Genomic DNA, 16,677 nt, shown 5'->3' with positions numbered 1-16,677 from the left:
CTGATTCCTTGTTCTACTTATGTTGTTGGTTCCGAAATGGTCCATGATAATTGGGTCCTCCCCCTCCCACTCCAAATGCTTCTCTAGCTGCAAAAAGATTTGCCCTAGCATCAGGCAGGCAACAACAACTTTGGAACTGCCAAGGTATAGTAATTACTTCTAACTATAGTACCTCCTACCATTATCACATTATTTTCCATTTCCCTCAATTAAAAGGTCTTCTATCAGTGACATAGTTGTTTAACTCATCCAATACCCAATATGCCCTCATCCACGTTGGCAGCAAGAAGATTGCACCTGATAAATAATGGCAAAGACAAAGGCTCCTCTGGCATTGCCTTTGATGCATTCTTGCCTTGCAGTCACGCCTTTCTGTACATGACCAATAAGCAGGTTTGTGCTACTTCTTAATGTAAGGGGTGTGTGGGATTGTATCCTATGTGAAAATGACCGCACAACTCTACCTCTCCAGGATATCCTGTAATGTCTGCACCTTGAATTCCAACCTAGCAATTCCAAACAGATGTTTTCCCAAACAGTGTTCTCTAAAAACCACCAGGTGCCGCCCATCCGGCATATCACAAACATTTCAATTTTTATTTATGCAAATAGACATATTTCAACTCAGCTTTCAAACCATTTACTGATATAACTGAAGTTATAGGTAGAGCAGATCCAATATTATCTGCAACATGAAGCGTGACAAGTATTGGAAGAAAAAAGCATCATCTTTGTCCCACTCTACACCAAATTCCCATCTCACCAATTTTTGAACTTTTACATTGTTGATAACACATTCAGTTTATGACTACTTAAAGTACTGGAAAACAATATCTGATCATGAATTCTAACAAAGGATGAACTTGAACTGTTCAGAATATCTATTTGGATCAGTCTTCCATGAAGGTTAGACTATTTGGCTCTCTTTTTACAGTACCCCCAAAGCACAGACTTTGTCATTTTATACCAGTTTTGGACCACATCAGATTAACCCAATGTTTCCAGCAAATCCTATTGTAAAGTTTCATCATGCAATGAAAGGAAGAAACAGTCTTATATGACGTATTATAAAAAGTAGAACTATTTTCTTAAGTGGCAAAGAATTTTGTCCCTTTCTAACTTCATAAATGTTATACAACATGAACATCAATACCGAAAGCAATTTTTTCCAACAATGAAGCAAATCAGGTGTTTATTTGACTTTTAAAGTCATATTCATTAAAAATATTAAGCATTTTGAAGCAGTAAAACATTGGATGCATCAGTCTTTCATCAACTTGAAAAGCACAGGTTATGGCACATTTTATATGAAGCTCTTCTAGTTTGATAGAATTCAGGCGACATGAAGTTTACTAGTTACTGACCTTGAATGGTTGCCAATGTGCTATTACTCATTAATGCTGGGCCAAGAGCACCACCAAGACTCCCTGGATTCAGACTTAGTAAGGCACCTCTGCAAAAATTAAAAACAACTTGATTTTAGGTTTATTAACTAAAATCATTTTTCTGGAAAATACTTATACTCCTTGCACTGCATAACAGTAGAACATATAGTAGAATACAATAAAAATTATGAACTTATTATTACAGGCAGCAACAAGGAGGTCCATTGAATATTTTAATAGTTTTGGATAACTAATCTAGTAACCACTTACAATTTCCACAACTGTCATGACTTTCTCTGGCACTCTCAAACCATTGATGTTCTTTATTCATTCAATGGATGTGAATCGTCACTGGCAACTCAGAAATTATTGCATATCCCAAAATGTCCTCAAGTAAGTGGTGGTGAGCCACCTCTTGAATTACTTCAGTCATGTGCCATTCTCATGTCCAAACCCAGTTCCTAGATCATTGTTGCATGCCTCTGTTGATCGTATTCTTCTCACAGGTTTTGCAGTAGTTATGATACGTCAAGTAGTTTGAAACTGAGTGGCCTGAATTTTAGAGGCCAGTTAAACATTAACTGCATTGCTAAGGACCTGGAATCCAGAGTTGTTAAACTGGGTGAGGATGTCCTCTTAAAGGACATCAGTGAACCAGAGGTGGTTTTATAATAAAAACCGATGCTGTAAATTAGAAACAAAAACAGAAGTTGCTGGAAAAGCTCAGCAGGAGTGGTAGAATCTGTGAGGAGAAATAAATTCTGAGGAAGGATCATTGGACCCAAAACATTAACTCTGATTTCTCTTCACTTAGGTTTTATTATCTTGTATAATCAAGAACAACATGAATCACATTAGTTTTGTCATCCATGATTAATTAATTAACTGAACTTGAATTCCTCAGCTTCCATAGTGGGATTTGAACTCTGCCTCTGAATCATTAATTAAGACATTTGGATCATCCATCCCATAACAAGGTTACCCTGCTGCCATAACCTTATAATGGTGGTAACATTTTTTATGTTTTAAAAGTAAAAAGAGTTATTCCCTTAGTTTTCACAGCACAGATTAATATGAGAAAATTCATGTCAGCATCATTCCAATACTTTACACGCGATTTCCCAGCTCTTGACCAATTATCTTGGCTTCACGCTAGAAGCTAGAGGGCACGTCCAACCATGCCACTGAATTAACCCAACTACGCATGTAACAACAACTGAAAAGCTACAGAAATCAGACATAAAACAAACACTATGGCCCTGTCCCAGATATATTTAGAAACTTGACTGCTGGAAGTTGATGGCATTCAGTTCACTTCAAGAATATGAACTTTCACCTTTGATGAATCGCCTCAATGTTGCCCACATTCTCTAAAATACCAACTATACAAGATGAAGAAATAGTTTGCTCTCATGTCAACATTGCATAACTTGACTGAATAGGCCCAAATAAATGCAAAAGCAAAATACTGAGGATGCTGAAGATCTGGAATGCTGGAAACATACAGCCAAATTGACTGTATCTGTGGAGTTAATGAGGTGGATTTTACATTTCTTTATCAGGTCTATTTTCTGCAGAGGAAGGCATATAAAATAGTCTGGGCGGCTAGCTCACTCACCTCTGACTTCATTCTGATAATATGCTAAGCAGGCACTGAAATCAGCTACATATCTGCCATATTTAACTGAGCGATTAAAGGTCAAGTAGCCTTGTTAACAAGCCTATTTGACATGAATTATACACTGCTGAAGCTACAGGATGAATGGCCCAGGCATTCGGGTAGGACTGACCAGATCATTTTCAATGACCTCCATGAATTAAGTCAGGAAGGAAGGGGAATGGCACCTTATTCAGGGAATGCACTATGTGCAACAAAGGCACTCCTCTAGGTTGCCCTCCAACCGTTCCTTCCACACTCTCAGCTGATAGAATTTGCCCTCTTCTGCCTCCCTGGCTCTGGGATCCCTTGTTTGCCCTAAAGCCCCAGCAACTACTTTTCCAATCTTCTGTAGGCTTCTTATCGCTGTTCCCACTGTTGAGTTCTAGTACTACAGGGAGTGGTAGAACGGTTGGGCAATCAGATTAGTGACAGCAGATCTTAATCCCAAGTGGAGAAGTCACACTATCTGTTAATTTAGTCCACCTGCAGTGGATCATGGCTACAGGGTGGGTTTTAAAGGAGCATGTTGCCTTCCAGCTAACTTTCCTTCATGAGCCAAGTGGTCCACGCACTGTGTTTGTAAAATTCTGCCCAACATTTCAGGTCTGTTGGCTTTCATCAGAACTGAGTAAAGTTAGAACACAACAGCATTTTAGAAAGCAGAATAGTTTGGAAGAATAACAAACTAGGAGGTCTGTGATTGGGTAGAAGGAAAAATTAAAGGTATTTCACAGTAGAAAATCAAAGGAACTGGCAATGAGACAAGTAAAAAGCAAAAATATACACAAAACTAAATGGGGACAGAGGTTATGATCTGACTATAAAACACACAGTTGAAAGATGAGTTACGGTTCCTCAAGTTTGCATTGAGGTTCATTCGAACACTGCAGTAAGCTAAGAGTGGAAAAGGTCAACGTACGAATGACAGGCAACAGGAAGCTTGGGGTCATGCATGCATACTGAAGGCAAGTGTTGTATAATTGCCCAGTCTGCTTTTGGTCTTCTGAAAGTAGATGGCACCACATCCTCCATCATCACTGTTAGGGCCCTGAACCGTGTATGTTCTATATCATGCTCTCATATGCCCTCTGAAAAACATAATTGGAGTTGTCAAGTCCTCACTTTCCAGTTTTTTTATCCTTCAGCCCATCCCTCCCTCTTTTGTTTGTTCAGCACTTCTAACTTTTCTCAGTTCTGATGAAAGGTCACAGACTTGAAACGTGAAATGTTTCTCTTGACGTAACTGCTGCATGACCTGCGGAGTGTTTCCAACGTTCTCTGTTTTAATTGCCAATTGATACCACTATCTTCACTGAGGAAAAAGTCAGAATTATGCTTAGGAGTCTCATCTTGAAATCAACAGTCGAAACCTCTTCTTTTTTAAGTATAGCATTCTACAAGAACAGAAATGATGAACCAAAATGAATTTTAAGAAAAGAAGCCCTGTGGAAATTTATTTTAAGTTTGCAAATGTAAACAAAACATGACATCACTGTCAATGAAAGAAGACAACAATTATCAGGTAGGAGTGATGAAAATAGAGGCATTACCAAATTGGAAGAATAACTGAAAGTGCAGAGGTAGTTGAATTTGTAGCAATAAAACAAAATGAAATTCTCAATATTTATTTTAAGAAATGCTGTAAATCTGAAATTTTTAATAGACTGTTGATCTAAAGGATAATTAAAAGCTTAGAAATCTAAAAAAATTCCATGTTTTGTTCTAACCATCAAAAGATTGTTATTTTACATTAAGCTACTTTGGGTGTCACTGTTAGCATTCTACTTAATTTCTTCTTGTGCCCCAGAAAATGTCTAACAGCTAGTGCACTTCACATTCTGAGGTGGTTTGTTATTCTTGTAGCTCACTTGTCAAGAGAGCCATCAGAATGTCCAGTCAAGAAACAGTGAAGAACTCATAACATCTGTTCTATCAACAAGTACTCTGCTTTGAGGCTGGGGCCCAGATTTTCACCATGGCGGAATCATCTGAAATCTTACATCGAGCCCCCATAACTGGTGCTTCCTATTTTTGGAGCGGGTAGAGACAGGGTAGCATGGTACGTATGCATGTGAGACTCAGAGAGGCAGCTAGCTATTTAAATAATCAACTGCATCTACTCTAATCAGATTGTGGGGTCCCTGCTGTCTGGAACAAGTAAAATCAATTCTCAGTGCATTTCTTTTTCTTTGCATGGTGTGGATATCTCTTTGAAGAGCTGAAATAATGATGTGGTTATGGCTCCCGGAGACCTTGGGATGAAGTTCAAGAATACTTTAGGGTTAGGGACAGGTATCCTTTTGAGCAGAAAGAGCAACAGTAAGTATTCTTTGGGATTGTTCCATGGAGAAATTGTATGTAAAAAATGCATAAACTCCTTGGAACTGTCAAAGCCATCTGGAAATGTAAACCTCTCCAAAAGCATCGAGAAGGCGGCGCGGTGGCTCAGTGGTTAGCACTGCAGCCTCACAGCACCAGAGACCCGGGTTCTATTCCAGCCTTGGGCAACTGTCTGTGTGGAGTTTACACATTCTCCCCATGTCGGCGTGGGTTTCCTCCCACAGTCCAAAGATGTGTAGGCTAGGTGGATCGGCCATGCTAAATTGCCCACAGTGTTCAGGGGTGTGTGGATTATAGGGGAATAGGTCTGGGTGGGATGCTTCAAGGGGCAGTGTGGACTTGTTGGGCCGAAGTTCCTGTTTCTACACTGTAGGGAATCTAATAAGGGTCGCAATCTGTCGAAGTATATTTTTATGACTGAGATGGCTTCTTCTTGATAGAGTGCAATCTGCAATGTAGAACTTTAGGTAAGAGGTTTTTATTTATTCTCCTGTGTACATGGATCCATGTGGACATGAAGATAAGGTGGCATGGTAGGAAAGGGTGGTACATGGAACTAGGCACTAAGTTAGTGTTGGGAGTACATGGGGCCATGGCGAATGGGTGGAAGGACATGGGACTCTGCACAGGAAGTATGCAGAGTCATTGAGGATGGAGAGAGGGTTTGAGCTTCCATGGGTTGGTATTGATGGGCATGAGGTACGGGTGGATGTGGTTGGAACTAAGGGGCGAGAGCAGTGAGGGCCTGATAAATATTTATTCTTTTATCATAATTTCTGAGATCACAGTGGTGGGACCCAGAGGCTGGCTTTCTCCCCTGCCCACCTTAGGAACTGGGAGCCTCCTCAACTCTAGCCAAGTCACTCAGTTTAACTTCTAATCCAGCCTACTGCACCGAGTAGCCATTGTTTCAAAGTTCGGTCTGCAGAACCTGGATTTCTCCTGCCTCTTCAGACTCAATCAGGGAATGAAAATCGTGTATGTATAAAGTTTTCAGCAGGCTTTTACACTTCAAAGTACATCATTTGCACCTGTCATTGGGAAATACTGTGGCATGATGTCACTTGGTCTTTAACCAAAGCAATATTGACTAGTTTCCTGGATTTAAGTCATATGCCAATGCCTACCATGGAGGAAAGCACGAAATGGAATTCTGTAAAGTTGTTTTTTGATGAATTTCCATATAAACGTTGAATACTGAAACTATTGGAGAAACCTGAAACTACTTGGGGGAGAAAACTAAGGCGTGTGCAAGCTTCAGTTGCATATGGAAGTTAAACATCGTGACAAACAAACAGACATGCTAAAGGCAAATTCACATAAATTCTTGCTGCTTCCTTTCAATTTTTGTCTGATATTATTTATTTCACCATCTTTAACTCATTCCACGTCCAAATATGAACCTAATGTTCCCCTTAAATCTATACGATCACATCTTTCAAATGGAGAACATCAAGAGACTGTTCATGGACAAACATCTTGACAAGAGAACGCTCAAGGTGATTACTCATCAAAGTAGAATGATGCAAATCATTTAAATGTACATGGAGGCTGAAAAGGTGAGGAAAGATTATTTCACATAAAAATATAAACACCTTATCTTTTAAAACTTATTTGTGAGGGTAAGCCTCAATTTTCCATGGTACTTGAGTAATTCAATTCCTTCAGTGTGCACATCAAGTCTTTATTTGATAATTTAACAAGAAACGTTATATAGTAAAATTACACATTTATAAATAAATTTTAAATATAATCCATTAGTGGTAGAATGCAGTGAAAACTTACCCAGCTGCGAATTGAGGGGCTGACATTAGGGCAGGATTGGCTAGTCCTGCAGCAGCAGCCATGGCAGCTAAGCCTGGATTGGTGGCAAGACCAGCAGTGGATACTTGTGCAGCTGCTGCTTGTAGCGCATTAGCACCTGTCTGCAGTCCAGATGCTGACACCGTGATTTGGCTTGTGCACAGAGGATTTACTAAGCCAGTTGAGGTTGACTGTGTGGTATTTGCATCACTGCTGCTAGATGACTCAGTCACTGAAATGGATGCTGATGGTGAAGGGGTTAGAGATGGAGAAGTGACTGCTGATGTAGAAACTGCAGAAGACAGGCCGGTGATTACAGATGCCACATTTGTAGGAGCTGTCCCTGATGCAGTTGTACCTGGGCAGTAAAAGAGAGTTTGAAATTTTAATATGAATTCTACATCTATTTCACGTTTTATAAACACATTTTTTAAAAAAATTACCATAATATGAAAGCAAAGAGGTGAGGAAACAAACATTCTCTTTACATAGAGAACAAGTGAATGTTATTATAATATCCAATTTCACACAAATTTGAATAGAGCATATTTAAAGGAACACATGACTAAAAGCAGCAAGGATTGAACTGACAATGAAAACAAAATTGCAACTGTGCTGTCAAGCCTAACGAAACAACTGTACCTTCTTCTCTGAATGACAAGAGTACATTGTTTAACATTTCATGTTTGCAGATGACCGAAATAATCAAGTACAATTCCATTTATTATAAACACTTACTTTCAATGAACCATTCATTTCTCAATGGATGAATCTAAAACAGAAGTTCAACTAGCACGAAACCCTGGATGAATTAACTTTGGAATATTGTTTAGTTCTGGTCTCTAGATTATAAAATGAGTACAGAGACACTGGAGGAAGTGCAAGAACTATTCATATCAATAAAATAATCAGAAAAGGATGAATAGACTAATAACTCTTTTCTCCAGAAAAGAGAAAGCTGTGATGTTGCCTGATTGACATCTTTATTACAATGAAAGAATTTTACTGATTAGATGTAGAGAAGACGTTTAGTCTTTTGATGGATACAAGTTAATCATAAACCTAATATATAACTCAGAAAAATCTTCTTTATTGTAAATGTGGTACAAATGTGGGGTATACAAGATAATTTTGAGCAAACAGCACAGATGCGTGAAGGAGAATAAGAGAAACAGGAGGGAGAAATGTGTGTTTTGATTTGATTTGTTTGGATTAAATAGGATATGGGGAACACTTACGTTAGTTCTAGCTGCTGGCAAAGGTCATTTGGGCCAAATGGATCTGTTTCTGTACCATACTATTATAACTACCAGAGGAAAAGCCTGAGCATCAAAAATGTTACAGTGCCTCATTTCTTTCACCTCAAAATTAAGAATAAATATACCAAAATGGTTATCAAACACTGTCAATTGTTAGGTCCTACCAGCGATGTTTAGTGAGGCTTCAGCATAGTAAATCAAGATAAATCAACTTTCATTAGCTAACTTAAGAAATGGCTAAAATAGATCCCAGATAATTGGCTAGGCAGAGACCAGGTGAGTCATACATACAAGGCAGGTTCCTAGCTGCTCAGATTTCCACTTCTGAGATTGCTATTTAGCAATCCCTAGAAACTCTCACAAATAGACTGTGTATGAAAGATGTGTCTCATTGTTGAAAAGCCTGCTTATAATTGTTGTTTAGCTTGACATGAAGTAAACTACTGGCACTGATAGCACAGAGAGGAGTGAGTTAGAGGGGAAGGAGTTGATAAAAATTAGTCACCAATGGGTTTGTGGTGTGGAAAATCTAAAGAAGAGGAAAGATGATAAGATACTTAGGGTAGTTGCTGTTAAGTCATGAGTTTGTGTAAGGAGTAGTCCAGTCTGGCACAATGGCAGCAGAGTAGCTAAAGGAATGAGACAGGGATTTGGGAGGGTAGAGTGTCTGAATACACTTGGTGGCTGTAAACAAAGGAACTAATGGCCAGGTGAAATGCTTACTTAGTACTGAATCATGCTATTCAGCAAAAGATGCTTTAACAATCTGAATTATTGATACTGGTTAAAATGTCATCAGATTTGGCTGCAGATGCACTGGTGAAGTAGCATGAATGGAAGCAGATCTGCACCATTGCAATATCATTATTTCAGACTACAAGAGATAAGGGATAAAAAGGTTTACAAATGAAAAATGACATCACTCAGATAATTATGAAGTGACAAGTCTCCAACACTGCTAGAGCTGGTAACTGGTTTATTTTCAAATAATTATAGCAAGTCAACTTAATCTGTATTGTAAGGTAAAATGGTAAAGTCATCATAATCTTACCTGATCATATGGATGCTCTCTCATTAGACAGAGACAACTGTTGGTGGTTTAACCCAAGGATCACCACAACTCACACGAGGACAGACAGTGTTAACCTCAGTCAGTACAGGAGTTGAACCTATAACTATTGGGATCACTCTGTATTGCAAACTGGCCATCCAGCCAACTGAGCTAACTGACTACCTATATATTGTATTGTGACACTACACTGTTTAACATAAGTTTACTGTGCTCGAATCAACAATATGCTTTATCCATAAGCCCACTATCATTTCTCTTTGTGGTAGTTTTTAAGTCTTTACAGATTAGAGATCTCAATTTCACTCAGACTAGGGTGAATTTACTTGGAAGAGCAGCTTGTCACTCACACCATGAAGTCAATGGTAATGGACCTGTTCACTTCCTTGGCTAGTGACAAGAAATTATATTGTAATACATTATGCCATTTAGTATCAAGGAAGTAAAACTTTTAACTGTCTCTGTATAAAATGCTTTTAAAATTATTGACGGTTATATGATGTCCATGCAAACTGCACCATGCAATGTATTAATTAGTGACAAATTCTTACCTGAAATGCTGAAGTTGGTCACACCAGCACTGGATGCAGGCATCTGCATTGCATTTACAGCCAGAGTAGTCGGTGTACTACTCGTCACAAGGTTACTAGTGCTGGCCACCTATTAATAAAAACAGGTAATCCAGTCACTTAGCAACATTCTGAAACATTAACCCGTTGGGCAGAAGCAAGCATACTATAAAATCCTAATTAATAATAATTTACTCATATTCATGCAAAACCACTTCATTTGAATATCCTTTTTTTTTAAAAGAAAAACTCAAGGAAATAAATTAATTTTGGACGCTTAATCCAGAATTTCACAATCCTGTAGCAACGTGCAGGTCAGTTAAGAAGTGTGACAAAAATCAAACTTTTCATTTATAGTACTTCATTTTATTATTGTTTCTTCTGGAAGGGAGATACTTAACAGACAAATATCTAGATACTGAATTAGGCAGCAAAACAATTCCAGATTTTCATAAAGCTTTTATTGTAAATCTCTTGTTTAGCACATACACCAGTTCCACTTTTCCCTTATCAACTGTTTCCCAGTCCAGAAGCCAACTTTTCATTGGCGGTCAATCCAACCCTTGTTTTAAAATATGTGAAACGTGCTGGTTCAGATACCTTACAGGACAGGTGGGAAGTGAACCCAGGTCTTCTGCCCCAGAGGTAGGGAAACTACCACTGTGCCACAATACCTGTCGTTTCCCAAGAAGCCAGTTCTTATTTAAAAAAAAATCCAACTAACTAATTAACAAATTACAAGCATTGCTCATCAAAGGGAGCGCATCTAGAGAAAATATGAAAAAGTTACTGGAAAAGGAGGGCCTAAATCAAAATAGAGTTGGAGGGGGAGACAATGTAGTACAATCTGTGGTGCCCACCTCCTGCTAAAGGCTTTGAGTACCCTGGAGGGCACCATGTGCTCTCTCCAAGGACATCCAGGCACAAATGGAATCACAGGAGACAGGCAGGTAGTTGGAACCATGACCCACCTCCATGGCCCACTGTCTGGAGATGTTGATGGTTACCTCAGCCAGGCCCAGGATATAACCCAGTTCTTTTTTCATTTGTAAAACCCACCACACAAAACTATCCAATTACCCCATCAATGAACAACAAATTAGAAACAATGCCCCAACAATAAGCAAAAGATGAGTGAAATGAGGGAGGGAATAAACTAAAATTATTTTGGTAGGGGAAATAAATGCACTCCAGCCTCTGTGGTGACCACCTTTCTCTAATGGGTTTGAAGGTAGTGGCGGACACCATATGTACCCTATCTACAAGCAGAACACAGGTTTTTTTTTGTTTATTCAATCTGTTCTGACATATGACATATGTTATGACAAACCTCTGGAACAGGTGGGACTTGACTCCAGGCTCTCTGGTCCAGAGGAAGGGACACGACTGCTATACCAGAAAAGACTGCTAGAATTCAGTTCTTAATATTTTCAAATCAATCTGCTCAGAGATGTTGTTATCTTGGAATAGGTGGGGGATGAACTCAGACTCAAAGGTAGGAAACTATCACTGTGCCACAGGAGCCCAAGCAGTCCTTTCAACAAAAGTTGAAATTACTGGCCAAACCCAGCGTCAACGTTTCAAGTCCAGTGACACTTCATCAGAACTATTAGTTACAAGGAAAAAGTGATACTTTATACTGGAGCTGAAGAAGAAAAGCTGAATACGCGATAGTAAGGGCTAAGAGTGAAAAAATGGGTGAGCTGTGTTGAATGCAACTCATATAACAGGCCTAGGAGTGCGAGAGAATGGCTGACTGTGCTAAAAGCAACACTTATCATGACAGGACCGGGTGTGGAGTGGGTTAAAAAAAACAGTGGGGGCGGGGTTAGCAGTTACGAGGGGACAAAGGCCAGAGAGAGATATGAAAGGAGTAAGCAAACAATGATAACACAGTGTACAGCTGGAGGAACACAGCCAGGTGACATCAGAGGAGAAGGAAAGCTGAAGTTTCGAGTAGAGACCCTTCTTCAGAAATAGGGAGGGGGGAGGGAACTCAGAAATAAATAGAGAGGAGGTGTATGGCTGGGGAAGATAGGTGGGATGGCGATAGGTGAGTGCAGGTAGGGAGTGGTGGGGATTGGTCAGAGGGGTGGGGGGGGTGGATAGGTGGGAGAGAAGATGGACCGGTTGTGTTGGGACAATGAAGTGAGAATGGGAGGGAGTGTTGATCATTGCATGAAGTCCGGGGTGGGGAGATTTTAAAATTGGTAAAATCCATGTTTAGGCCACTGGGCTGAATGCTCCTGGTACGGATTATGAGGTGCTGTTCCTCCAGTGTCACAATGATACCACTCGCAAACTGGAGGAGCAGCACCTCTTATTCGTCTCGTGAGTCTGCAGCTCAATGACCTAAACATGGATTCTACCAGTTTCAAAATCTCCCCAACCTCAGCCTCATCCCATGACTAATCCTCCCTCTCATCCCTGCCTCCTTGATATGACACAATCTGTCCATCTTCTCTCCTACCTATCCGCTCCTCCCACGTCACTGACCAATACCCACCACTTTGGCATCATTGTGATACTGGAGGAGGCCCAGGGTAGACATGTCACCCTGGGAGGGGGAGCTGAAATTACTCACAACCAGAAGGTATTGTTGTTTGTGGTGAATAGAGTGCAGGTGCTCTACAAAGCAGTCTCCGAGCCTCCACTTGGTCTCACCGAAGGAGAGGAGGCCACATCGGGATCAGGGAATGCAATAGACTACATTGACAGATGTGTAGGTGAACCCTTGTCTAATGTGGAACGTTTATTTGGTGCCTTGAATGGAGGTGATGGGGCAGATGTAGCACCTTCCTGCGGTTGCAAGGAAAGGTGCCAGGGATGGGGTGGCTAGTGGAAGCAGTAGAGCTGACGAGGGAGTCACGGATACAGCAGTCCCTACAAAAGATAGATAGGGGTGGGGAGGGATACATATCTTTGGTTGCAGGGTCAGATTGTAGCTGGTGGAAGTGGTGGAGGATGATACACTGGAAGCGGAGGTTGGTGGCGTGATTTGTGAGGACAAGGTGGATTCCATCTTTGTTTATGTTAGGGGGAGGATTGTGAGGGCTGAGGTGTGGGAAACACGAGATGTGGTTGAGGGCATTTTCAACCACCAAGGGGGGGTAGTTGTGGTCTTTAAAATAGGTGGACATCTGGGGCGTGCGGAAACAAAACACCTCATCTTGGGAGTAGACACGGTGGACGAATTGGTTGTAGGGGAGTAGGATGCCCATCTTGAAGAAGTTGTCCTCCTCCGTCCGGAAAGACCCCAGTGAATCTCTCCCCCACTGTAGCCCTCTGGTAATCTCTTTGGCCCTGAAACTCTTCGACCACATACTCAAGCAAACCATGTACTACAGCCACTCCTCCAGTGTCACCATGACACCACCCGCAAACTGGAGGAGCAGCACCTCATTTTCCGCCTCGGGAGTCTACAGCCAAATGGCCTAAACATGGATTTTACCAATTTCAAAATCTCCCCACCCTCGCCCTCCTCTCATGACCAACCCTCCCTCTCCTCCCTGCCTCCTTGACCTGACACAACCGGTCCACCTTCTCTGCCACCTATCCACCACTCCCACCTCATAGACTAATCCCCACCACTCCCTACTTGCACTCACCTATCATCCCACCCATCTTTCCCAGGCCCACCTCTCCTCTATTTATTTGAGCCCCTTCCCCCCCCACCATTTCTGAAGAAGGGTCCCGACTCGAAACATTAACTTTCCTGTTCCTCTGATGCTGCCTGGCCTGCTGTGTTCCTCCAGCTCCACACTATTATCTCTGACTCCAGCATCTGCAGTTCTGACTAAGGTAAATGAGGATATTGTGGATAGTAGACCAGGACAGAAAGAAAGCTTTCAATTTCCATCCTGCCCTCACCTTCACTTGGTCTATCACAGACTCCGTCCTTCCCTCCCTCCTCACCTCTGTTACTGAGGTAGGCTGGCACCGACATACATTACAAAGCCACCGACTCTCACAGTTACCTCGACTATACATCTTTACCCCTGCTTGCTGAAAAGATTTCATCCTATTGTTCCACTTCCTCCATAACCATCTGACTCTGTTCTGATGATGCCACCTTCCTCAGAGAGGATCTCAGAAATGAACATCCTTTTCTTCAACTGAGGACTCCCCACTACCGCGGTTGACAGGACCCACTGATAGCTGTGTTCAACCGATCTCCCACATAGGTGCCCTGACCCCCTCGCCTCTCTGCCACAGCAAAATAGGGTCCCCCGGTCCTCACTTACCACCACACCTGGCTCCACATCTGAAAGGATTATAAGTCCATTTTCATCCCCTCCAACAACTATACGCATATTCCCCTCACCACCTTGGTCAGCATTTCGCAGGGATCTTTCCTTCCGGTCCACTCCTCCTCTACTTTCAACATCTCCCCCGATACCCCCAGCACCTTCCCATGCAATCACAGAAGGTGTACCACCTGCCCATTTACCTCCTCCCTCCTCACCATCCAAGGCCCAAAGACACCTTCCAGGTAACTCAGTGATTTATCTGTGCTTCAATCAAATTTAATCTACTGTATCCTCTCGACTGGGAAGACAAAATGCAAACTGGGTGAATGTCTTGCAGAACACCTTCAATCTGTCCGCAAAAGTGACCCCAAGCTTCCAACTGCCTGACACTTCAACACACGGTGTTCCCGTGGTGAGTCGGGGGGGGCGGGGTGGAGTGAAAGTGACAGGGACTATGGAGTTAAATGGAAAGATAAGCAACAGGATAGCACGTGTACAGGTGGGTTCAAGTTCGTGGCAGACTAGGAATACAGCAAAACGGAAGGATAGCTTAAGACATCTTAGAATTTCCAATCTCTCTAATAATGATAAGAAAGTTAGCATTAAGGCACTTTATCTAAATGCTCGTAGTATTCACAACCAAGTAGATGAATTAACGGCACAAATCCTCTTGAATGATTATGATGTGGTAGGCATCACAGAGACATGGTTGCAGGGAGTTCAGGACTGGCAGTTAAACATCCAAGGACTCACAACATATCGAAAAGACAGGGAGGCGGGCAGAGGAGGTGGGGCTGCCTTGTTAGTTAAGAATGAAATTAAATCTACGGCACTGAATGACATAGGGTCAGAGGATGTGGAGTCTGTGTGGGTGGAATTGAGGAACCACAAAGGCAAAAAAACTACAATGGGAGTTATGTACGGACCTGCTAACAGTGACCAGGACCAGGGGCGCAAGATGCACTGGGAAATAGATAGGGCATGTCAGAAAGGCTAAGGTCACGGTGATCACGGGGGACTTCAATATACAGGTGGATCCAAAGAAAGTGAATTCATGGAATGTTTACAGGGTGGCTTTCTGGAACAGCTTGTGATGGAGCCCACAAGGGAGCAGGCTATTCTGGACTTAGTGCTATGTAATGAGCCTGACTTTTTATAAGACCTTAAAGTAAGGGAACACTTAGGAGGCAGCAATCAGAATATGGTAGAGTTCAGTCTGCAGTTTGAAAGACAGAAGGCAAAATTGGATGTAATGGTGTTACAGTTAAATATAGGTAATTACAGGGGCATGAGAGAGGAATTGACGAAAATCAACTAGAAGCAGAGCCTAGCGGGGAAGACCGTAGAGCAACAATGGCAGGAGTTTCTGGGTGTAATTGAGGACACAGTACAGAGGTTTATCCCAAAGAAAAAAATGATTATCCGGGGTGGGATTAGACTGCCATGGTTGACAAAGGAAGTCAGGAAATGTATCAAAGGAAAAGAGACAGCTATAAAGTGGCCAAGAGCACTGGGAAATCAGAAATTGGGAAGGCTACAAAAACAAACAGAGGGTAACAAAGAAAGCAATAAGGAAGGAGAGGATCAAATATGAAGGTAGGCTAGCTAGTAATATTAGAAATGATGGTAAAAGCTTCTTTCAATAAATAAGAAACAAACAAGAGGCAAAAGTAGACATTGGGCTGCTCCAAACTGATGCTGGGAGGTTAGTGAGAAAGTGCTAGAAAAGCTACAAGGTCAAAAAATTGATAAATCTCCTGGCCCTGATGGGCTACATCCTAGAGTTCTGAGGGAGGTGGCTGAGGAAATAGTGGAGGCTTTGGTCGTGATCTTTCAAAAGTCACTGGAGTCAGGGAAAGAAGCTGATTGGAAAATTGTTGTTGTAACTCCCTTGTTAAAGCAAGGATCAAGGCAAAAGATGGAAAATGATAGGCTGATTAGCTTTACCTCGGTATTTGGTAAAATTCTAGAATCCATTGTCAAGGATGAGATTCCTAAATTCCTGGAAGTGCAGGGTCAGATTAGAACAAGTCAGCATGGTTTTAGTAAGGGGAGGGCGTGCCTGACAAACCTGTTAGAATTCTTTGAAGAGGTAATAAGTATGTTAGACCAGGGAAACCCAGTAGATGTTATCTATCTAGGCTTCCAAAAGGCCTTTGATACAGTGCCTCACGGGAGGCTGCTGAGCAAGGTGAAGGCCCATGGTGTTTGAGGTGAGCTACTGGCTTGGATTGAGGATTGGCTGTCTGACAGAAGGCAGAGAGTTGGGATAAAAGGCTCTTTTTCAGAATGGCAACCGGTGATGAGTGGTGTCCTGCAGGGTTCAGTGTTGGGGCCGCAGC

At 41.7% G+C, this 16,677-nt stretch overlaps 1 protein-coding gene across 2 annotated transcripts in view; it reads right to left on the bottom strand.

Moving 5' to 3' along the window:
- LOC125457297 (POU domain, class 2, transcription factor 1-like) overlaps positions 1 to 16,677 on the bottom strand; it is a 382,990-nt gene that overhangs the window by 23,681 nt on the left and 342,632 nt on the right. For both annotated transcript variants that reach the window (XM_048541322.2, XM_048541324.2), the window contains 3 exons: positions 10,068 to 10,176; positions 7,171 to 7,546; positions 1,365 to 1,453 (listed from right to left, as the gene is read on the bottom strand). In XM_048541322.2, the coding sequence (XP_048397279.1) occupies positions 1,365 to 1,453; positions 7,171 to 7,546; positions 10,068 to 10,176 (574 nt within the window). The remainder of the gene's footprint in view (positions 1 to 1,364; positions 1,454 to 7,170; positions 7,547 to 10,067; positions 10,177 to 16,677) is intronic.

Source organism: Stegostoma tigrinum, chromosome 12 (genome assembly GCF_030684315.1).
Source record: "Stegostoma tigrinum isolate sSteTig4 chromosome 12, sSteTig4.hap1, whole genome shotgun sequence".
Taxonomy (NCBI): domain Eukaryota; kingdom Metazoa; phylum Chordata; class Chondrichthyes; order Orectolobiformes; family Stegostomatidae; genus Stegostoma; species Stegostoma tigrinum.
This window is presented reverse-complemented; position numbering and strand designations above follow the sequence as displayed.